Here is a 23,848-nt window from a genome sequence, read left to right as displayed (position 1 = left end):
TGTTAATCAGTCTATCCTGGCTATTATTAACATAACTCCATTAGTACTATATCATAAAAACATGTCAAATATTTCTATGTACCTTCTGAATTTTTCATTTAAAATAAAAATGACAGCATAGATGCAGTTTTGCCTGAATGTATTCATTCTATATTTGAATAAAACTGCACAGTAATTAGGGTCTCTCTTTGTTTGCATATATGTATCGTTAATATTAGTATGCTGCAGGTAGGAAATAGAATGATTAACTGAACCCCCCCTCCTTTCTTTCCTTTTTTTTGCTCTAGTGTTCCTTAATAGCAGCAGCTTGAGGAACATGTCTGTGGGGAGGTGAGAGACTGAAAACTAAGGAGCATGCACAGCTGAGGGCGCCACCTGGAGACTGAAAGTGCTGATAAATGAAAAAAAAAAAAGTCCCAGCTCGGTGACCCACAGACTGACGCTTCTTTCACTACAGCCTACGGGGAAGGCCCTCCCCCCTCCTCTGAAGGGACAAGCGGGAGTCGAGGCCGATCTCGTCACGTCTTTTTGTTATTGTTGTTGTTGTTGTTGGTTGGTCGGTTGCGCTGATGGGAGTGTGAGAGGTGAGCGTGGATCCGCGGAGATTAATGGAGATCTGCTTCGGCTGAACTTGACCAGTCCAGCCAGCGCAGGTCCGCTTTCTTTTGTCGTAATTGGTCAGAATTCCAAGAAGGCGGACGACATAGAAAAATAGTTCTCAGAGGAGGTCAAGTGGTGAAAAAGTCTGAGACACGCACCGTGTCCTCTGAGCGGAAACGGCTTTTATTTATTGCATGATGAAGCCGGGCTGCGGGGCCATGCGAGGTGGAGGCCTCTGCGGCAGAGCGGGCGGGTACTGAGATAGGAAGTGGCTGGGATACCCAGTGGGGACGTTGGGGAATTGTTGGCTCGTTCTTGGAGGGATTGGGGGGTATGGCGTTGCGGAGTAGAAGAGGGGAGACTGGGGGTTAGTGGGGACTTGATTAAGAATCGGGGCTGGATGGGATGGAGGAGGTGGGGGTTTCCTTCTAGGCTGGGGGACCGGGGACGAGCCACTGCCGTCCTCGCCGAGGAGGGAGGAGGAAGGTCTGGCTGCCGCTGACACGTCCTGAGATCGGGAGGTAGGGACTGACGCCTGGGGGAGATGCTGGCCCCTCATCACCATTTCCTGCAGCTTCTCGATCTTGACCCGTCTCAGGTGGGCCAGCTTCCTCTTGTTATGGTAGGCGTCGATGAAGGAGTCCAGGGTCATGTCGCCATCCAGGAAGGAGTCGGCCATATTCTGTTGAGAGAAGAGAAGACATTTGGAAGATCATTAGAGAGAGGGAGGGAGGGAGGTCCCTTCTGACTCTTATTCAACACCAAGTTGAAAGCCAACATGAGTCATGAGAATGAAAATAACATCAAAAAAAAAATCACAAAGAAACAAAGTCAGTCACTCAGATAATTGCTTAATATTTTAAAGAGATTCCTCTAATCATGATGCCTTATTCATTCATCCAGTAAAATGTGGAACATAATGACAAATACCCGTCATAAGGGAACAAATAATGATCTCTCAATCTCTTAATCCTTTGAAAATTGAATCATTGAAGCACTAAACAACTGTGATGCTTATCTGAAGTTATGTTTTAATCACAACAACTTTACAGCCCAGCCATTTGTAGGCAACATGACCTGAAGCCTTGTTTACCAAAGCACATGAAGAAGAAGAAGATCTAAATGTGTATATAGGAGCTGTCCATCTGAAAAATAAATGACTAGTCCCACCTACTCTACATCCATCTGCTTTTATAGGCTAATTTAGATACAGCACACCAAATATGGTCACATCCCTTTGAAAGTCCTAGTAGGTTTAATTTAGAGTTACTTATACTGGACAAAAGCAGTAACAAAAAAATATAAAGATGGAAAAACATAAAAGACAATGAGGTGAAGGTACTGCTAGTGTTCCAGCATGTGCCTGGGTGAAGGATTTATGGACATAATTCTGTGGTGTCATTTTATTTTACAGTGTTCTACAATGTTGCGACTGGTCCCACACTTCATTAGTTGTTATAAAATGACTGAATTAGGTTACATAGCACATGTAGTGGTGCTCACAATTGGTCAAAGTCTCAAAGAAAGGTTTTTCTTTCCTTTCCTACCCAACAAATCTTGTATAATGTCTAATATTACTAAATGAAATTCAGTTAATCTCAACTCATCTATATGTGGCTAGTCAACAAATGACTTATCTAAAGAGAGATAAAGCAATAAACATACAGTATGAGAACACAAAACAGACAAGCATTCATTTGTTTCCAATTAGCTTTTTGATTGTTGTCTATTAAAACAGTTATCCATTAAAATGAATGGTACTGAAACACAGGTACAGTATGTTATTCATGCAGATTGATAACATTTAAATGATCTCATGTGGAACCACAGGTGTTCAGTGATACAGAGGAACACGTTGAACTAGAGGAAATTAAACACACATCATTTCACTTTTAAAGAAATTATTACAGGAATGATAGTTTACAGTCTATCAGTCATGCTTACATGGTTGATTTTAGGGTTGGTTTACTATGCCATTGCACATGTTTACCACTAGATGGGGTTCAAGAGCAGCTCTAAAATGTACACATTGATAAATGATTCTGTATGTAAAAACGAGGCTATGCAGGCTTGATAAATAATATCCCTGGTTTCAGTGTCTCTGATGTTGACACCGGACTTAAGGAGGCTGAAGAAACCAGGTCAACAAACTACAAAGGTAGTGTCCTAGCAGAATGTAGCATTACCCAAAACCATGTCTGAATGAGCATCTTAGTACACGCAGTAGTTTGATTGACAGCTGAAAAGCACTGGCAGGACAGGAAGCTGCTGCAGCTATGAAAAAAAATGTGACCTCAGAGCTAATAAGCCATAAAGCTGCCCCCAATGCTGTCCAATACATTTAAAACAACAAAGTCTTTGTGTAGCAGAGTACATGAAAAACTGGGAGGACAGGTATATAAATTACTGACTGCTGTCACTGGGGGGGGGGGGGGGGAAGTACATGAAGTCATCCACGGAAAGAACAGTATAATGCTTACCTCTGTCTCCTCTTCTATTTTGGCTCCCTCTGCCTGCAGCAGAGCCAGCAAAATGTCCAGGGAGGTGTTTCCTGACTTGTGGTCTGTAAAATAACAAGACATGAAAAGAACAAAAACCAATGTTATTATACTGCCGGGCCTGAGCTGAGTGAAGGCATGTCTTTTCAGCAGACAAGCTTAACATTGTGTGACCATAAGACTGGAAGCAGATCCAGAGAGTACTCCTACAGATCAGGATTCAGTAACACGAGTACGACACAATGAATTACATATGAAAATAAGAAAAATGAAATAAAGCAAATAAGGGAAAAGAGAAAAAAAAGGATATATAATGGTTCAGTAATTTATGCTTTTTGGTGTTGTTTACTAACCGGAGTGATTTAAATAAAGGAAGGGTGCAATTTTAGGTAATTATTTAGATAATAAAAAAGATTTGCATAAAGAACGACAAAATTAAATCAGATAACTCAAGAGGATAGAACTCTAGTTTATCACAGTAGCAGATGATATCGTTGAGGTTAAAAGAGCATGTAGAGTTGAGGTGAGACTCCACATCAGTCCAAAAACTTTTGGGATATTTCACAATTGAAAAACAGGTAAGAGATTACTTCTATATTACGTTTAGAAAAAGGTGCAAGAAACATAATCAGGGTATATTTTATGTAGGATTTTAAAGTGGATTTATTTAGCTACTTAAAAAAAAAACCTTCTCCAGTTTATGTCTAATTTACTTCTTTGAAATGTTTGGTGAATATGCTTATTGTTACACTTTTTTTTACCAGTCAATTCAACACTATCCAACATTAGTGCAGACTGTGATATCTTGTTTTAATCCTAACTTCATCATAAGTGGCTTTCCCACTGAATTCATTTATTAGGGAGAGCAGGAGTTAAATAGTTCCACTGGAAACTTGTTTATAGACATGCAGCGAGTACTGTGTGTGCCGTATGTTTTTGTCCGCGATGCAAAGCTGTACCTTTCCACCCAGCATACATGTAAATAGGTGTATTGTTAACATGCAAAGTGAAAGACACTTTTGATGCTCGCTGAAAGCTGCACTTTCTGATGGAGTTAAATGTAATGTGAGAATATGCTCAGACGCATATGTTATAAAGATTTAACTGTGATGATGCACTTGAGTTACTGCTGTTTGTGTCAGTGTTTACGACAAGGAACCTTTTGTCTGTGAAGACCTATAATGACACAACACTACAATTCATCACCTCCTTTCCACAATCTTTTCAACGCCATTGAGTCACAAGCTTCTCATGTACTGTCCGCACGCTTGCTTCACTTGAGGCAACAGGGATCCACTCTTTAAAGCCAATGAGTGAGTGAGTGAGTGAGTGAGTGAGTATTCCCTCGGCTCTCACACTGAAGTCAATGTGTTAGTAATAACAGGTTTTAATGAGACTGTCACGCACGGCTGAGACAGGATGTGTGCCAGTCACGGTGGTGTGAGTGGCAGATTTCAAAACAGCCACAGCACCTCTCTTTCTGCCTTTCTCACAGACTTTCTCTTTCTGTGTGCGAGTGTGTGCTGTGAACTCGCAAAGTGTTGTCGTGTCAACCGAAACTGACTTGGTGTCTCTAAGGAGGGGAGGCTTCTTTGTTTGTGTTCCTGAGCGGAGGCTGAAAGTCAACACCGACTGGAGCTGGGATCACACAAACACACACACACACACACACACACACGTGTGTGTGTGTGTGTGTGATGTACTGATCTCCTACATTCCAACAAGCATAAACAATATAGTGCCTCTTAAATTGTAGGAGACATTTAGTCTAACCTGATATTCTACTCTAGGCTTCTTTATATACATGCCAATAAATAGACAAAGATTCATTTATGCACTGGACAGCACAATCCTCACAGGAGCTCAAGTGCTTCAACTGAAAATATTGTGTAGGAGTGTGTGTGTATGTATGTGTGTGTGTGTGTGTGTGTTTGTGTGTGTGTTTGTGTGTGTGTGTGGGTGTGTGTGTGTGTTTATCTTTGTGAAATAAGGGTTACCCAGGTTTTTTAGTTCTACACTCACACATCCAAAATCAGTGCTGAACATATGTTTTCCCCAGCATGCTAGAGCCAAAAGTGTAATTCAGCCTCTATATATTACTCTACTGCAATGAAATTAAAGAGCCAGTATAAAATAATGATACAGACACAATCAGTAGAACTCTCCTGTCAGAAAGTTGTCACAGGTTTGACCTTAAAGGACAATTTCACAATTATTGAAGTGTCTTAAAAACAGCAGTCAGGTGCCCATATGAACACTGAAATAGGTTTACCTCACTGTAATAAAATATGCTTTCAGTGTAAATGATAGGGGTTAAAGTCTACACAGTCATTTAAAATGTAGATGTGAAGCTTATGAGTCTTCAGCAGTCTGAGTTAGTAATATCAAATGGATATCTGACACATTTACAGTCTTTTTAGCATCAAATTCCCTCTTAGTGTTTCCCTGTTGAGCTGTGGTGGAAGTATAGTAACAAAAAAAGGGACTTTAACACTAAAAAGACTGTAACGTTGAAACATATCTGCTGGATTTACTTACCCATCACTTACATTGTAAAAGATCTTCTAATGGTCAGTATGAACAGAAGTAGTGATTACAGCAAGAAAAACAGGTTTCAGTGTTCATTTGTGCACCTGACTGTTGTTTTTGTTGCTCTTGGGTGTCACTGTTTATCATCTCTGCTTCATACTGTCACTTATTCATTTCCATCTGCTTAAGTACGGGTTGAAAAGCTGAATGACAGATGACTATGAAGTGTTTGAAAGACAAGAACAACAGCAGAGTCAGGTGTCGACAAAAGGCCCGGCCATGCTACCTTCTTTCTCTAGTTACAGGCCATAATCTGATCTCAGGTGCAACGTGGGCATGTAGAGCGGAGGGAGTCTAGCTGAATTCTAGGTACTGTAGGCTCCAGCAGAGGCGGAGCCAGACCCTTTGTTTAATTTAGACAAAAGACCTGTAGGTGAAACATAGCTAAACCAAATGCAATTTTACTTGTCAGTGCTCATAATGCTGAAATGTGTGTCTGCATGCCGCAGTGTTTTAACTACTTGATAGCGAGCTTGTCAAACTGGCTCCTCAGTAATGCTGTCGTGTCGGGCTACATGAGAATAAGATGACTCATGATTTCTTGAGCTTTAAGACCTTGAACTTAAAGCACAGGAGAGCATTTACAGGAAAGCATTCATTAATAATTCATCAATGAGAATAGGGATATAACTAATGAGTCTTTTCATTATTGATTCATCTGCAGAATATTTTAAGGATTAAGTGATTGAACGTTCAGGCTATGAAATGTCAAAAAGTAGTAAAAAACCCACCCAAAAACGTCAATCACGACTTCCCAGAGTGAATCTGATGTCTTTAATTTGCTTTTGCTTTCTAATTTTCTCTAACTAAAGCAGCAAACTGGTCAATCACAAGCCAAGAAAGTGATTTTATTCTGAAAACAAGTTGTCAAATTGGCCAATTTACTGGAAATCTGGTCATTTTATCTCTCAATTGTTGGCACTGGATCGTAAAACCTCAAGTCGGGGCGCCAAATTTTCCTGACAAAGTTTTCAGTTGAAGAGAAAAGCCTTCAGAGACAGAGGCTTCATTCTTGACACAAAGCCTTTTTCCAGGGTGAACTCTCGTTTTCGTTCTGTATGTCTCTCTCTCGCTCTCTCTCTTCCATAACAAGGCGGACTCTCAGGCGTATCAGCAGCACTCCTCCACACAAAGCTGCGATTCTCTGGCTCGGAGGATGGCCTGCCGAGCGCGCAACACACAGTCTGGGCCTGGAGATCATGAGACAGCCATTTAGTAAATGAATCCGCATCAACCTCTGCTGTGAATCTGAGGGGAGGGATCCAGGGAAGGGGGGATTTTGGCTTGCATCGCTGCCTTTCTCCCTCTCCTGCCCTCCCGACTTCTCCGCCTGCTGGACCCATCATCCACCGCTCCCTCCCTCCCTCCTTTCCACCCACTGTTGCTGTTTTACCAGTCTGCCTGGCAGCACAATGGTCCACTGTGGGTTATTGTCCTCACAGGCAGTGGAGTTGCCCTGCCATTTTGGCCTCTAGAGCCTAATGGACGATGAAGGGCAAAGCAGAGGCCACCCATTTCCTGGAGAAAGGAACGGAGCAGGGGACACACACACACACACACACACACACACACACACACACACACACACACACACACACACACACACACACACACACACACACACACACAGAGAGAGAGCAATGTACTCATCTGGGTCAAATGGCTGTGAGAGTCTCTCAGCTCTGAGCATCACCGTCCTTCTACAGCTGCTCAACAGCAAATCCATAACTAGGCCGGCCAGAGCGAGGAAGGCGGGACGAGGGAGGGGGGAGAAGGGTGGTGGGGGACACCGGGTAACCTACATTTGACAAAAGCCATCTCTTGCTGACAACAAATAAATCCACACTGCTGCTGCTGCTGCTGTGGTGTATGGACTCATGTATGAGAAATACTCTCCACCAACATCAGGACTGGGACATGGACTGTTAGAATGCTGAAAACCACTTGGATCTAACTAGAAACAGAAACAACTCACATTAATATAATTAATAATTAATATGTAAAGGTGCAGTGTGTCGAATTTAGTGACATCAGGCTGAACAGACCTGGCAGAAATGGAATATAATATTCATAAGTACAGTTTTAATTAGTGTGTAATCCCATGAAAATAAGAATCATTGTGTTTTTGTTATCTTAGAATGAGCTCTTTATATCTACATCTACGAGAGCGGGTCCTCTTCCACCATGTCTGCCATGTTGAACCACCATGTTTCTACAGTAGCCTAGAATGGACAAACCAAACACTGGCCCTAGAGGGGTCTTTTGTGTTTTTCACTAGTTTTTCAGTCACCGCAGATTCTCCTTTACGCTTGGAAATGAGAGGGGAGGGGGAAAGTATTCAGTTGGTTGCAATCTGCAACCTCACCACGTCACTCAATCCCACACACTGCACCTTTAATGTAAAGTAGGCCTGGCTGATAAAATGATTGCGATGCTTAAAGAAAGAAAAATTGTTGGGTCTATCATACCATCCTTTGATAATGGAGCGTGCTACCAGTGACGTGCAAACAGCCAATCACTTAACAGGTGTCATTCAGCTTCACCATCGATGAGACGCAACAAGAGAGACAGCGTGGGGTAGAGGAAATACGTGGAGACGGTGGGGAATATTTCATTGCTGTATTAACTACAGCTGGTTTTTAAAGACACACAAGAAAACAAGAAAAAATTGCAGCTTTCATTAATCACGCTCCAAAATGATAGAATATTAAACCTAAAGCTATAAAAGATGTTGGCTCTGTTAACATTTTTTAAACTACAGCTGAAGACATATTTATTTAATCTGACTTTTCTTTTTTAGTTGTACTTATTTTTACTAAATGTAAAATTTTCATTTGTATATTTGCTGCCGTTTTATTGTATTGTATTTTTTTATTTTTCTCTGTAAAGCACTTTGAGCTACATCCCTTAATCCCTTGTATAAAAGGTGCACTATAAATAAAGTTTATTATTAATAGCTGTGTGTCTTGATAAATACAGTGGTGGTTCAAGTCAGGTGGTGGAAGTGGTTCAACCCAACCTTTTTCCTCCTGGTTTTTATAGGCCATTAAAAATGATCAATAATTATCAATATGAATGAAATTAAACATTTTAGCAAAATAAAGTTTTCAGTTATATTTCTCAACCTTCATTTAAAGCACATTTTGCTTTGACAAGAGCATTCATTCTGATTAAATGCTCTCAAAGCAATAAAAACAAGAATATTTGATGACCTTTATGTATTGTATACATGGTAGTACAAAGCCATCAGAGTCTAACTTTTATCAGCGTGGCAGAGTAGTTAACGGTTGGCATGCTATTTTGAGACGGCTGCTTGGCAACCTCTGCGTCAACAAGGTCAGAAGTATCGTCACTCCTGTCTTTCTTCGCACACTAGGAAGCGCTGTGGAAGTGTGTCAGTGAATGGATATCACAGCCCACAGATCTGAAACTCCGGCTCGACCCCCAAACAACAGCGACTCCTGCAGCAGCGTGACAGGAATTTAGGATTGTTGCGGCCTCCCATGGAAAAATGTTGGATGTGGTGAAACGGGTCTCTTGAGCATGTGTGCACAATAAGAACAAACAATGTGGAGAAAAAGAATATTACATAATATCTCAGCTTCCCCTGTTGATAACCAGTATGAAAAGCAGATGACTGCAGTCACCTTCATCTTGATCTCATCGGCATTACGACAGCCGTCATTTTGATGCAGATCAGTCGATAAGCAGACAATTAATCAGCCACTGCTTTGACTAATGTGTAAAAATGCCAGATGTGATGCTTCTCCAGCTTCGCACATGTACAGACTTGCCCTTTTCCTTGTCTCACATTACATGAACTCTCTTGAACTCTCGGTCAGGCGAACGAGCAATATCAAAATATCAACTTGTTCTCTAGGGAGTAGCTCGCTAGAGCTAATGCAGCTCTAGGGAGCTACATTAGCTACAATATTCAGGCCGTACCTAGGGTGGACTTGCGAAGCTGGTAGGTTTCAAAGTTCTCCTGAAGACAGTTGTAGCGCTTGGTGAGCTCCTCTTTATTGTGCTCCAGTCTAGGCTGCAGGGCCAGATTCAGCTCCGCCAGGGTTCGGTTGCTGACCAGAGTCGTCTCCTTGCTCTGCTGGACCTCCTGCATCTGTAACAAAAAGAACATACACCATTAGTTAAGTCTGAGTTAAGTTGGCCCTTCTTCAATGTGGAAGACTTCTCTCTCGCATGCTGGAGTCTATCAAATCTCACCATGTGACAGAAATTGTTTTCTACAATGTTTGAAAAATGAAAAGATAGAAAAAGATGTTGTAGTGACCACTATTACCCACAATCTTCTACATATATTTAGAAAGATCTCAACAGATCAACGTGTCAGTACCTTGCCCCTTGAAACAAGAAAAGACCACTCTTTCTCACTACTGTTTATCATCTAATTTCAATAGAATGATAAGCCTTTTGACACCGAAACAGAAGATAACATAGAAACCAGGGAGACCATCAGAAACAGTCAATGCCACATTAGCAGCCGTTAGGTTGTACTTTGACTTGAATGCCAACATCACCATGCTAATATGCCCACATTGGTAATGCTAATTTGCTCATGTTTACGAAACTCCACGCTTAGTTCTGCATGCTTGCTAATTATCATAAAACACAAAGTCATGTTGAGGCTGATGGGAACGTCTCTAGTTTTGAAGACATCGGGGCCAGAAAAGGTTATTCTAGTTAATCCCGAGGGGGTTGTTAAAATGTGTTTTGAACTTAATAGTAATCCATCAATTAGTTGTTGAGATATTTCACTAAAAACCACAAATGTCAACATAATGGTATCACTAAAGGAAAAGCCTGGATCAAATATATCCACTATATAGAGCCCTCAAATATTCTAAGATGGTGCAAGTCGTATGTTTGTTACTAAAAATGTCCCCACCTTTCATGCTGTGTTAAAGACTTCATGTACAAATGTATGGTTCGGTTAAATGAATCACAAGCTGAAGTCATAATGGCGTTAACTGAACTGAATACAAAGTATTAATCTTGGTTTTGGAAGCACTGGAACACATATGTATGTGTTTCAACCAAAACTACCATGGCCCTGTATATCTGTACTGTTCATTTTTCTGTTATGTCTTATGTTTACTTTGCTGATATGGACATGCACATGTGTCCGAAATAAAGTTTTCTTCTATTCAACAATGGAATGAAAAAAGTATGGTCTATGGCATGTACAATACTTTCTGTTAACAATCCCACAATGTGAAAACTATGGTCACATGATTCCACAGCTGATGGTGACAACACAAAATAATGATGACTAGTTGGTGTACGAAATCTTGATCTTGATTTTTAGAAACATCCTCGGTCTGGGAACCATGGATGTGTGGAACAAGTTTCAAGTCCATCTAACAAATGTTTAGATAATTCAAAGTGCTCGACTGACCGACATGGCCTTCTTCACTAGTCTGGCTATAACACAAATAGACTTTAACCCGACTGCAAGGCCGTTTTCGACTGCTGTCCTATCAAGGCCTAATGGCTACTGTGTTAGTTAATCTACCCTTTTTACGACCCATGTTCTGCCATGTCGTAACAGGAAACAACAGGTGGATCTAATTACATTAATCATGACTGTACTCTGAACAGGTGTGCCAGCACCTGTGCATCCTGGGACACCTGCATGACGAAGAGCCATCGTTAATGTTATTAGCAGCAGCTGTGCTTGTACAAGAGGATTTAAATTAGATGTAAGCGCCACTGATGGATGGAGGCTTGTGCAGTTCTTTTTAGCAGGTAGGAGATATCGCCGCTGTATGACCATCCCGATATCTCTACTTGACATTAAAAACAGAGGCTGGCGTCCAATCAGATTGTGTGTGTGCTTGTGTTATCTATGATTTTAGATAGAGACTCAAGTGTACAGTCGATGAGTCATCTAGTGAACCAAAATTGAAATAAACTGTTTAAAAAGCTGTAGTGTGGAGGAGAACATGCTCGAGTCTGAGCATTGCGTGATTAGATAGAAAAAGCTGCCTGCTGCCTCTAAAGTGACTCATTCCACACGTCCAACCAACATGCTGGAAGTGTGCAAATATAGCAGGGAAACCATGTAGGAAAACTCTAAATATACACTAAAGCGTAGGTGATTATGGAGACATTTCTCAAAGTGACTGACGCAGGCCTTGTTTGTTGGTTGGGTTGGACGTTGTCACTAACATTTGATGCAGTACTTTGCACCATCATATCCTGAAGTGATCAATCTTCTTCTGCTTTTCTTCTCTTTTTTTTTTTTTTTTTTTTTTTTTTTAAATTGCAAGATCCATTTGGTTCATCCATCATGGCCCACTGAAGATGCAGACCTTTAAATAGCATCCATAACTGCAGGCAAACCGAACACATAATTGTTTGCCGGGAGAGCGCTGAAACAATGGAAATATAGGTTCTCTTTGGACAGACCGCAGACCTGAATTTGGGAGAGCTAACACAATAACCCGCAATTGGATACAGATCACCACAATGGGCTGCATCAAACCTCTAAAATTGGATGCACATTTGCTTCAGTGATTCACAAATGTCAGTTGCATTTCCTTTTTCTTTTCTTCAGCATAACCACAATCACAACCGAGCACAGTTACTTCACAGGAAATGAGAGCTGTTACAAAATTGAGGAACATAACTGCATATTTGAAACCACCGCATTAGCTCAAGCAGGTTCAATATTTCAAATCAAAATTTCAAGTATGCAAATGTATGAATCTAGCCATAAATCAGCCCTCAAGCAACACCGGTAAAACTGCGGTGATCAACAGCTGGTGACGTGCGGTATATACGTGCCGGCAGTGTGAAAGCCATTCCTGAATTAGTGAAGGCCTCGCAAAAAAGATAAGAGCGCAAAGGCGAAACGGCGCCGTGCAGCTGTATTTGAACTAGCTTCTAAGCGTACAGTGCTTTTAAATGAGCCGAAACATCATATGGCCACCTTATAAAACTGGGTCACTTACATATCTAAATCATACAGGCCACAGAGCAGTGGAAACTAGGGAGGTCATTGATTAAAAATGAAAGGATTTAAGTACTGTTTTGGCTTATTGGAGCGAGGACACAAACAGGTCTCATAGAGTGTGAAGCAGAACATTGTGGTACATTTAAGGTCAATTCATGTTGGGGGAAAAAGAGAGCAATTTCAGGGTGTATTCTGCTAAACAATAAAACAATAGGAGTGTTGCCTACAGCAAAGCATGTGTCCATATGTTAAGAAAGGCTTTCAACTGTACACTCAGTGCTTCTCAGCGTTCTCCAGTGTCACCTAAATGCTTCATGACACCCGCTCACCTTTGTTCCCATGTGCAGGCATTACAAAGAAAGAATCTCTAACAGTTTCACCTTTGGCCGAGGCAAGTCTTTACATGGCAGATTCTCCTCCATCCTTCCCATAATCTTATGACTAACTTAAGTCAACAACTGTGGCGTCACTGCAGTAAATAAGTTCCTCCCTCTCTGTAACCTATGTGAAGCGGGAAAAAAACGTAACCATGGAGACAATCAGACAGGGCGTAGATCCAAAAACAAGAAGCGACAACACAAAAAAAAGGCTGGCTCGCTGCAAAACATTCATCCAGACTGCTAAGAATACCTCGCTGTGTTCTTCCTGCTTTTTGGGAGGCTGAAATGGATCTTGGTACACTTGAGCTGACAGACAGTAGCTCCTACTGTATGAGAAGAGAAGCTTTCTGTCACATTTTAGTACAATCTAGTCCTCACACTTACTTCAAAGGAGCTCACGCTGCCAGAGTCAAAGCCAAAGCACCATGACAACAGACGAGGAAAAAAATTCCTGTTCCCTGACAATGTGCGTTTCATGTTTGTAATTACTGATCGGGGTCCTCCAGTGTGGTGCTGGGTAAGAAAAGGGGAGGTGGGAAGTTTTTTTCATGAGGTGTTTTCACATGACAGCATAGTAAAGGGGGTGAGAACGGTGGGAAAATACTCCTAACACTAAGGGTGTAATGTGGCTGATTCAGCCGGGAGGACTCTAGGGTGGGCAGATTAACGCTGACGCTGGAGTTGACCGTTTTTGGAAGGAGCAGCTGCAGCATTATGAGAAATAATCAGAAGCACAAATCCTATATAAAAATGCTTCTAATCTAAGCGCTGCTCTCTTGATATGGCAAATTTCTGCCAGCCGTATAAACCTTTCTAGGGACTACGGTTGGTAATCTCTCCGTGAATGGAAAAACTGAAGCTTATCAGCTGCTTATCATGACAAGGGCTGACTTGCTATACAATGCAAGCAGGTATACAGTAATTAGAAATTGCTGACTCCTTGTGTAACTGGAGCTGGGCCAATGAAGACCATAAGGCCTGTTGTGTAGAAGCAGCAGTGCAGAAGTGTCAATTCATGTTGCCTTACCTGTCATAAATATCTCATGTAGTGTCATTTAAGACACTTTCAGACACTATAGATTAGTTTGGTGAATTCGACATACATCTTCATTTCCACGAAACAGCCTTTTTGTAACAATGTTTTATGTACTACTTATGGCTATAATAAGCTGCTGGGTAAAGAGTAGTTTCGATAATGGTGTTTAAGTATCGCGTTCCTCGGTTCGTCTTAAATTAGCAGTTTTTTGAGTGGAGTTTGGCGTGACGAGCCGCGCAACGATAAGAGAGTGGAAGCTAGGCCACTGCTTAAATGATGTTTTCTGACGTGACTCAGCATTAGCGTGAACATTAAAACGAAACCTAGTTAATATATTCGACTGTTTAAAGGAGGTAATAAGTGAAGCAACAATGTCTCAAACTGTGTATCCTCGTGTGTTTCAAACTTAAGACAATGCATTGCTACCGGCTCCGTCCCAAGGTTATAACGACTCGTTAACCGTTACTAAGGTTTTTAACCGTTACAAGTTTCAAATGACAACTCGGGTTTATTGTCAGAAACCAAAAACGACATTCAAAAGCGAGCACTTCCCTCACTGTACGGAATCTGTGTTTGGGAAGCACAACAAAGGGAGTAAAGAGAGAGAGAGAGAGAGAGAGAGAGAGAGAGAGAGAGAGAGAGAGAGAAAAAACTGACCGAGAAAAAGCAGTCAGGAGCTAATGTTACATTACAAAAAGGCTTTTACTCACCTCGTCCATCTCTTGTACCATTTGCGTGAGCTTTTCGTCGTCCTCCAGTATTTCGTTGAGCTGGGTCATCGTGTAAGCGCTGAACTTGTCGGCAAAACTAGACATTTTGAGCTCTTGTTGTGTGTTTCTCTCTCCCTATCCTCGCCTCTCAGTTTGGTGACAGCTGACTGAGCTTCCCCTACAGGAAGTAAAGAGAGGACGCAGGCCCGATGCTGCGTTCAGGTGCCGACGGACACGTCGCAGCTACCGGTGAATCCCACAATGTTACTGTATGTGGTAAGGAACTGTGAAAAAGAGACTGGAAAGTAGAGGAAGTCATGAAGTATGATGAGTATTGTTTTTGTATGGCGTTTGAGTTCCCAGCATTTCTGACTACAGTGTTTAAATGTGCTGCTGAGGCAAAAAAAGGAAATCTGAGATGATAGAAAATAATTGTAGCAACAAAGTTTTCAGATATTGTGGAAGTTACTGGAAAGGGAGTGAAGGGGCTGCTGAGAGAGAGGATTTCTGGCCTTCTCAGAGCCTAGACTGACTACGAAGAACTTTATTTTTTCTTTTCTTTTTTAAATGTATTTTATTGTTTCGATCAGATAGGAGAAAATAGTTTTTTCAATCCAGTAGAAGGCAACATTTTGGATGCATACCGCCTCTAAAAAAACAACCAACATGAGCACCTTTCACTAGATTCGACATAAGAAAGTGGAGATACATTTTTAAGCCAAAATCCCAAATCTTTAAGGTGCCATCATTCAGTTTCAGCTTAGACCTTTACATGTTTCAAGTGATCAAAGGTAATTAAAGTGCCTAGAATTACATGAAGTCTGCCATAGATGTGAGTTTGGCCAACTAAGATGTGTATTGCTTTGTATTGATTTTAAAGTCAGTAAGAAAATATTTTTGAGTCACCAAAGAATTAAACTGTGGAAATACAGTCTCACCCCTGCATAATGTTTGTAATGTTCCATCTTTCTTGTTGAGGGATGCTTTGGTTCGTTAAATAGACAATACACACAAATTGAGAACTGATTGATATAAGTGTAATTAAATCCCTCTCACATGCCTTCTGATTTGAAAAAATAAACTACATTTGCACTGTGCAATGACAGAAACAGCAGATGTTGGTAGTGAGATGGGGAAGGGAGCCTGACCTGAGCGTGGTGTGACCAGCTTTGCTTTAAGTATAAGCATAATAATCAAATTACATGATTAGTTAAAAAGCAAGTCGCAATATTCGGATTCTAAAGAATAAACCCACCATACAGGCTCATTACTTACAACCAGTCACCAGTGTCCATGTGTTCATCAGCTGAAATCTGAATAACCAGAAGACAGTAAACGCAGCATATGGCATTAATCCAGCATGTTAGTATCCATAAAGGACAGCATGCAGTACATTTTTACAGTGTTGCTTGTATTTCATTTATAGTGCTTGTACAGAATTGCAGTATGATCCTAATTGTAGACGATCACAGATGTCTTAGTGCATTCACTTCCACACACAAAGGCACCCGTCTATCCATTGTAGTATACCACTTCTATGTGGAATTAATACACATAATATAATAGAACAGCCTTGAAAAAGAAACATCATAAAGCATTTCCACACCTGCCACAGTGAAATAAATATGAAAGCGAAAATTACGTCCTGAGGCAAATTTCATTAAAATAACAACGGATCTGTCTGGAGTGTAAAAATAAATAAATACACAAACCACAATCTTATACAGTACACCAGAGGCAACATTTAGCTCTTCCTAAAGCTAATATGTCAGTTAGTGTTCATAGATTATACTGGCCCTTCATTCAAGTTTTACTTACTGGAAATACAACCCTTACCCTCCCACTTTTGATAGGATTTGATACATTTGACTTTATATTCATAATTTAATAATGATACTCTGGTTAAGTCATTAATAACATTATTTCATGTTATTTACTATGATCCTGGATTTCAGTGGTGCGTTTGAAGTGTTCTGTGCTCTCAATTCTGTTTGAGGGCCTTCTCTACTTCACACCTGTCATTCTTTGGATATCTGCATAAAATATCTGCTATATATGATTTGAATGAAAAAATATTAATAATGCTATAAACCCTTAAAAGCATCCAGCAGTCCAATCACATCTCCACACATTCATTTCTCAGTAGCGAGCGTTGTATTCTGATTCGCTGGCGCTGCTGCTGCTGCTCTTTCTGCTCCGCCGCCGTCCTCCGTCGGACTTCCAGCTGAGGTTTTCGGACGGGTTGAGGACCTCCGCCCCCGTCTCGATGCCCAGGACCTGCCTCTGCACCAGTTTGAAGTAGAGCCCCCCGCTGGCCATCAGCTGACTGTGGGACCCCTGTTCGGCCACACAGCCCCTGTCAATCACGATGATGTTGTCCGCCTTTTCCACCGTGCTCAGTCGATGAGCGATCACCAACACCGTGTGCTCCCGTATGATGGTGTTCAGAGCCTGCTGAACCTGAGAGTTGAACAGAATGACGACTCAGATACATCAGCACATCATATCTCAGGATTTACAGATGTAGATTTCACGAGGCGCTTACGATGTGTTCGCTCTCTGCATCCAGGGCGCTGGTGGCCTCGTCCAGGATGAGAATGCGAGGGTTGCGGATGAGAGCTCTGGCGATGGCCACCCTTTGTTTCTGCCCCCCTGACAGCTGGGTGCCCTTCTCTCCAACACCTGGGGAACAATGAGGCACAACAATTCAAATGCATGACACTTGGATGCATTTTCCTTTGATAAAACAGTAACATGAAGTGATTTCATGTTTTTAAATGCATCTACTTTTTGGTTATTTTGATTTAGGACATTATTAAAAAAATGGACTGCGTGTAACAAAGGTACTTTGGACTGGAATCAGGGACATTGTGGTTATATGATGAGTCCCTAACGCCCTACCCATCATGCTTTGGGCTGAAATAAAAGGCCTCTTAGTGCACACTATAATAAGCAGGATGTGACTGTTAAGAACGTTGAAAGCTCACACTGAATTTTAGATTACAGCTGTCATTTTGTGTCCTATACTGATAGTGTACTTTTCAAAATAATGCCATTAGGACTGCCACTAACTATGATTTTCATTATCAATTACTTTCTCGATTCATTGATAAGTTGTTCTGTCTATAAAATGTAAGAAAACATGACTCAAAGCTTTCTCAACAGTAATATCATCAACTGTCTCTTGACTGGGTGTTCTAGTTTACTTACAATTTTCATTCCTAATACATCAATGGCTAATAATACTAATAATAGATTTTGTGATAAAACAGATAAACTAAATTCTAGTAATATAAGATAAAAAATAAAGGACATTAAAAAGAAAATAAAACAGAAATGAAAGACAGTTCGAAGCATATAAGAAAGAAAGAAATGAACATGTTTAATGTATGATAATTACTTGTCTCATAGCCTTTAGGGAGGGCGGCGATGAAGTCGTGAGCGTTAGCCTTGGTGGCGGCATGCTGCACAGCCTCTGTGGGCACATCAGCCAGGCCATATGTGATGTTCTCCTCGATTGTCCGCGCAAACAGCACAGGCTCCTGACCCACCAGAGACACCTGCAAAAAAAAGGGAGATTTTGCTTTTCATGCAGAAGGAACATCTTTAAAACAATAAAAGTGCTAGCAGGTAGGATAATCTGCCTGGTCTAAAGATCAATGTCGGATGCATGTCATCTTCTTTTATCTGCTTTATTGCTGTAAGGCAATAGTCATAAAACATGCCATTTTTATATAAAGGCACCAAAGATAAAAAAAAATGTCTTTGAAATGTCTTTGGCTGACCTTGGAGTGGAGGTAGTCGTGCTGGAAGGTGTGAACAGGCTTTCCATCCAGCAGCACTTGGCCTTGCTGAGGAAGGTAGAAGTTCTCCAATAGACTCACACAGGAGCTCTTTCCACTGCCTGAAGGTCCCACCAGTGCCGTCACCTCTCCAGGCTGCAGAGTGAATGACACTCCCTGCAGCACGCCAACATGGATCATAGTTACAATATGTGAAAGTTAGAAAATGATTGTCCTTAAGTTTAAAATGCTAGACACACTCACCCACTATAAAAAGTTCAAATATTTTGATAATCGTTTGTTTTAAAGCAGCAAAAGTTAATTGATTAGTTGCAACCTATTTTTTATAATTATAATCAAATATGGCCATTATCCATATGATGATGATGATAATAATAATGTGAAGTGTGGCAAAATTGAGGTAAAAAAAATGATCAAGGTAATGTCCATGTATCAAATAATAGGTCGATATATAGACATGACGATGTTGATAATTACATTATTGTATGATATGTCGATAATTATTGTGACAGGCCTAGTTCAAGGAACACAAAATACAAAAAAAATTACAAAACTGTATTGCTGCCTGTCTTCCCGAAGAAAAGTATTCCTGAAATGGTGCAAAAATCTATAAAGTAGCACAGATTTTCAGAATAAAAGACCTGCACTGCCTCCATATGTCAGCACTGAAGAGCACTACAAAGTTTATTGACACAGTGTGGTTGCCAGAGAACCTTCGGACATACCTTGAGAATATCAGTCTCAGGGCGTGTAGGGTAGGCAAATGTCACGTCTTTAAATTCCACCACACCGTTGCACGCCTCTGGAGCCTCTTCACCATCAGCTGGATGTTTAGGTTTTCTGTCCAGGTACTCAAAAACCTTCTCAGCTGCTCCCACTCCCTGCATGAGGCCTGTGTACACTGATGCAATGCTCTGTACAACGGATCACACAAGAAGTTACAATTAAAGGTGTCTTGTAAATGTTCTCGAATACACAAAATATATGAATGGACCAATCAGATGAAATACCTCCAGACATTCTCCAAGCTCCAGCATGTATATGAAAAAAGATATCAAGGTACCGCTAGTCATCTGACCACTAATCACGAGGTAACCGCCGTAGTAGAGGATCGACACCTCTAGAGCGAGCTCCGAGATCTGGAGAACACACACCGATCTTATTGATGTACATAACAAAACAATGAGTAAGTTCTTTATTTAAATAGGCAACTGCTGATACCTACAGAACTGGAACACATGTAGCAAGCATAGGCCAGGGCTTGTTTTTTGTTGAGCTGGAACATGACTAAGAGCTTCTCGTAGTAGGACTCGGCCTCCCCGTTCTCGTTGGCAAAGCTTCGCACCGTCCTCATGGCTGAAATGGTTTCTTCCGCAACTTTATTGGCTTCCGCGAGGGTTGTTTGCACCTCCTTGGTCAGTTTCTGGAGATCATTTAAAGAAGGTAGTTTAGTTTTATCTACATGTTTTTAAAAATGATTAAAAAAAAGCACATAGATAACACCGCTTTACCTTGTAGTACTCGCCGTAAAGTTTGGAGACGAGGGCGATGAAAGGGAATCCCATGATGGTCACCAGCGTCAGCTTCCAGCACATCCCGAACATGAAGATGAAGAAGCCGACGCCCTTGATGGTGCTCCTCAGGAAGATGTTGATGTTCTGGGAGATGAGGTCACTCACTTGGGTGGTGTCCGCCGACAGACGTGAGATGATGTCACCTACAGGGCGATATATAGGAGGACTCAGCAATGAAGACGGAGGGATGGATAGATAGATAGCACTCCTATCTTAACTGGTAGAGCTGCATCAATTAGTAGATTAATTGATTCGTTGATTGACAGAAAGACAAAACAATTCATCAATAATCAAGAATATAAATGTCAAATTAGTCAAAAATGAAATGAAAATATTAGTTATTTACCTGTATGGTTTTCATCGAAAAAGGCTATTTCCTGCCTCATCAGATTTCTGAAGAGGTTATTCCTTAGCCGTACGTTTAGCCTCGCAAACGTTAGCGTGAAGACTCCTCCACGTACTCCCATTGCAAATGAGCTGAGGACAGGGAAAAGGTTGTCGATGTTCTGGCTTCAAGTCTTTGTCATATCTGATTATGTCATCATTATTGGAACATTTGGAAGCGTTGAAGTTAGTTAATGTTTACAGCAACTTCTATCTGAGGGTTTCATAATATGTTTTTTTTATTAGTAATGAGTTGATATTGTTGTACATGTAAAATGCAACACTAAAGTCTTCATCTTCATTTAATGCCCCTTTTCTGATCTCTCCCAACAATAGTAATAAGAAGAAAAAGAACATTAAAGTCACAGTCTGCAACGGTGATACAATATATACTGATCTCCAATTATAGTGTCTCTCCTCGGCCAGTCAGTTTTATTTTGAAAATACTGGATCACAATGATAAAATGCTCCTCCGCCCTATTCCACCATCAGAGGACCACCTGTAGATACTCACCTGGCTAAAGCCAGCAATGCCAGTGTGATCACAGGTTTACCAAAGCCCTTCATGCTCTGGTGAACCACAATGCCATCTATGGCTTGCCCGTAATAGTAAGGTATGAAGGCTTCACCTGAAGTACAAAGAGAGACAGAGGTATAATGTTAGGGCTGTTTGAGCAGCTTTGGCACAAGGGAGCAACTCTTGGACAAAGTGATGTGTGTAATGAGTTATTATGAATATCATGATCAGGATACGTTGTGATAAAAACTTGTAGTGGATGAGAAGATTCATTTTCTTTTCAAAATAAGGTTGTTGTAGTAACGACAATGATCAAGCTACATGGTCTTTATCACCACATGAAAGACACTCACACACAGCGGAGATGATGAGGAAGAGGATAGCGACAGAGAGAAGTCCACCATCTTTTCTACAATAGTACAGCAGACGTCCCAGCGTAGCTCCTGAGCTGCTCTCCTCCATCTCCTGCTGTCCCTCCTCTTTCTTCTTCTTCCTCTCACCTCCCACCCCCTTCTCCTCCTCATTGGCTGTCTCCACCAGCTTCTCGGTGTCCTCAGAAGCTCCTCGCTCGCCGTTTCTGCTGCCGTCGCCTCTGCTCTGACTGCTCACCGAGTTGGACTCCTTCCCGAGCAGGTTCCAGAACACTGTGACAGCCACAGAGGAGACGCAAGTCCAGCAGATCAAGCTCAGGAGCCATGGCTGCTGGGACACAGGCCCCAGCTCGCTCAGCATCAGAAGCTTGGCCAGAGTGTACGTGAAGACTATCATGCAGATTAGGATAATCAGGGTGGCGAGTTTAGTGACCCTGGATGGGCCGTCCTCTCTGTTCCATGACACCCCTATGGAAGCACCAAGGAGCAGGGAGCCCCGGAGCAGCACAGTCCCCCAGAGGTCCAGTGACGAATGGAGGATGCTGAAGTCCAGAGCATCCTTTGTGAATATGTTAAAGTGTGATCCATGTGCGTATAGGACAGTAGTGACAACAACATCTAGGAGGACATATAACACAGTGCAGCTCACATATGCTTTGATGCCCATACTGATGAGTAGGGAGTAGTAGTAGGAACCAATGTTAAACTATCCCAAGACTTATGAGTGGTTATCAGCTAGATTAAAATGTAGAGCATCAAAAGGCTGATCCGTAATGGTTCAAGAAAATCTTTGGGGCATTTTCCATCACTCCAATTTTTTTTATTTTTTTTATTACTTTTATTTTGAACTAAACTACTTCCGGTCTCCTGCGGCCTGTGTCTAAAAGGTAGAAATATGAGGTGTAACTAGCCTGATGCAACAATCACCACACTGTCACTAATGTTCAGTCCCAGTATGAGCAGGTTTGAGGTAGCCGAGCTAGCTTTCAGCAGGCAGGGAGCTGTGTTGCGTCATGTCATGTAATCCCTTAATATCCATTTATCCGGTGACATGTCAAATCACTTCCTGCAGCTTCCCCTCTGTGCATAGGAGACGCACAGCAGCGTGGAAACAGCGCTTCTTCAGAGGCAGCGTCCTCCTCAAACAAGCGAGTAAACTTGATTATAGTGAACGCTCAGTAGCGTCAGGTGGAGCCCGGCATCAAAGGTCGTCTATGTATGACAAGATGGACACTTGGTAGGTATTTTAATAACCACAACTACAGACGTGTGCATTATCCGCCTGAAAGTTCTCTTTTACTTACACTCTGTTTATTTTGTTTTATTTAACAGGGACAATGGACGGTGCCAGAGTTAGCTAGATACTAAATTGATTGTTGATAATGGTCACATGATGGTAGAGCATTGTCCTCTTTGACTTACTTTTATCTGGCTTGTTGGGTTTTCTTTTCTTTTATAAAGCACTATGTAACATTTTTAAGAAAAGTGCTAGATAAATATAGTTTACTATTATCATTATTATTATTACTGTTGCCTCTGGTAAATGCTCTTGTTGTTATCTAATGTTATCTGAGCACATTGAAGCAAACGCTATTAATGGACTATAGGAGCCAAATTCTAGGTCATTTTGTATATTAAGCAAGAGTTTGCAAGGTAGGCAAAAAATATCAAGACAGTGATGATACCCTGTTGGCTTTTTGTCCAATAATTTGAGTGTTGTTTTATAAAAAGGCCTTTTACTAGGGCAGCTGAGTAGTCACCTAAAATGATGTAAATAAAAGGCTGTATATGCATCATTTAATACAGCGATATTTGCCTGGTTGATTAAGTTGAAAACCCGATTTGTGGCTCTTTTAAAGTCGTGACCACATTCAAACTGCAAAACGTGCTTTTTTAAAAACCATTACTTGAGACGTGTGGCAGTTTTAATGCGCGGTGAATGAGGCAGAATGATACCTCTTCTTATTTTTACTCTCTGTGACTGACGCACTACTGCTGTTCCGGAAGTGAGGGGTGTGTGAAGCCCCTCCCATCAAATACTATGAAGTTTTCAAGGGTCAATAACTAGGGTGGATTATGGTAATGTGGGACACTTTTTGCAATTCTTACTTGTTTACCCTATTTACATATGAATCCAATACATGATATCAACATCTAATACCATTATGAAAGATGTTTCCTTGTTAAATCAAAAGACAATTTACAGTATTGGACTCAGAAATTTCAGTTTAATCTGGTTTAGAAATACTTTGATTTATACAAAGCAGCCTTATCTGCCAAAATATTCTGAAATGTGCATACTCATATATGGTCATTTAATTTAGTAGGTTTACAGTTTTTAGGTTAAAAAACTAGTAGGCTGTATGCTCATGTGTAATTTTAAACAATATAATTTACACAGTAGGCATATACT

The 23,848-nt window shown here is 41.1% G+C and overlaps 2 protein-coding genes across 2 annotated transcripts; both read right to left on the bottom strand.

The window, feature by feature from the left end:
* On the bottom strand, positions 1 to 14,932 carry vps37ba (VPS37B subunit of ESCRT-I a). The gene is made up of 4 exons (XM_062417522.1): positions 14,787 to 14,932; positions 9,633 to 9,804; positions 3,081 to 3,163; positions 1 to 1,282 (listed from the first exon to the last, which is right to left on the bottom strand). Exons 1-4 carry the CDS (start codon positions 14,889 to 14,891, stop codon positions 788 to 790), a joined length of 855 nt encoding a protein of 284 aa, XP_062273506.1. The 5' UTR covers positions 14,892 to 14,932; the 3' UTR covers positions 1 to 787.
* Positions 14,933 to 16,081: 1,149 nt separating this feature from the next.
* Positions 16,082 to 22,115, bottom strand: abcb9 (ATP-binding cassette, sub-family B (MDR/TAP), member 9). The gene is made up of 12 exons (XM_062417194.1): positions 21,572 to 22,115; positions 21,418 to 21,541; positions 21,062 to 21,176; positions 20,510 to 20,640; positions 20,101 to 20,306; positions 19,815 to 20,012; positions 19,600 to 19,728; positions 19,315 to 19,503; positions 18,572 to 18,745; positions 18,187 to 18,346; positions 17,332 to 17,468; positions 16,082 to 17,246 (listed from the first exon to the last, which is right to left on the bottom strand). The coding sequence occupies exons 1-12, from the start codon at positions 22,100 to 22,102 to the stop codon at positions 16,926 to 16,928; spliced, it is 2,415 nt and encodes an 804-aa protein (XP_062273178.1). The 5' UTR covers positions 22,103 to 22,115; the 3' UTR covers positions 16,082 to 16,925.
* Positions 22,116 to 23,848: the final 1,733 nt, after the last annotated feature.

This window comes from Scomber scombrus, chromosome 4 (assembly GCF_963691925.1).
Source record: "Scomber scombrus chromosome 4, fScoSco1.1, whole genome shotgun sequence".
Taxonomy (NCBI): Eukaryota; Metazoa; Chordata; class Actinopteri; order Scombriformes; family Scombridae; genus Scomber; species Scomber scombrus.
This window is presented reverse-complemented; position numbering and strand designations above follow the sequence as displayed.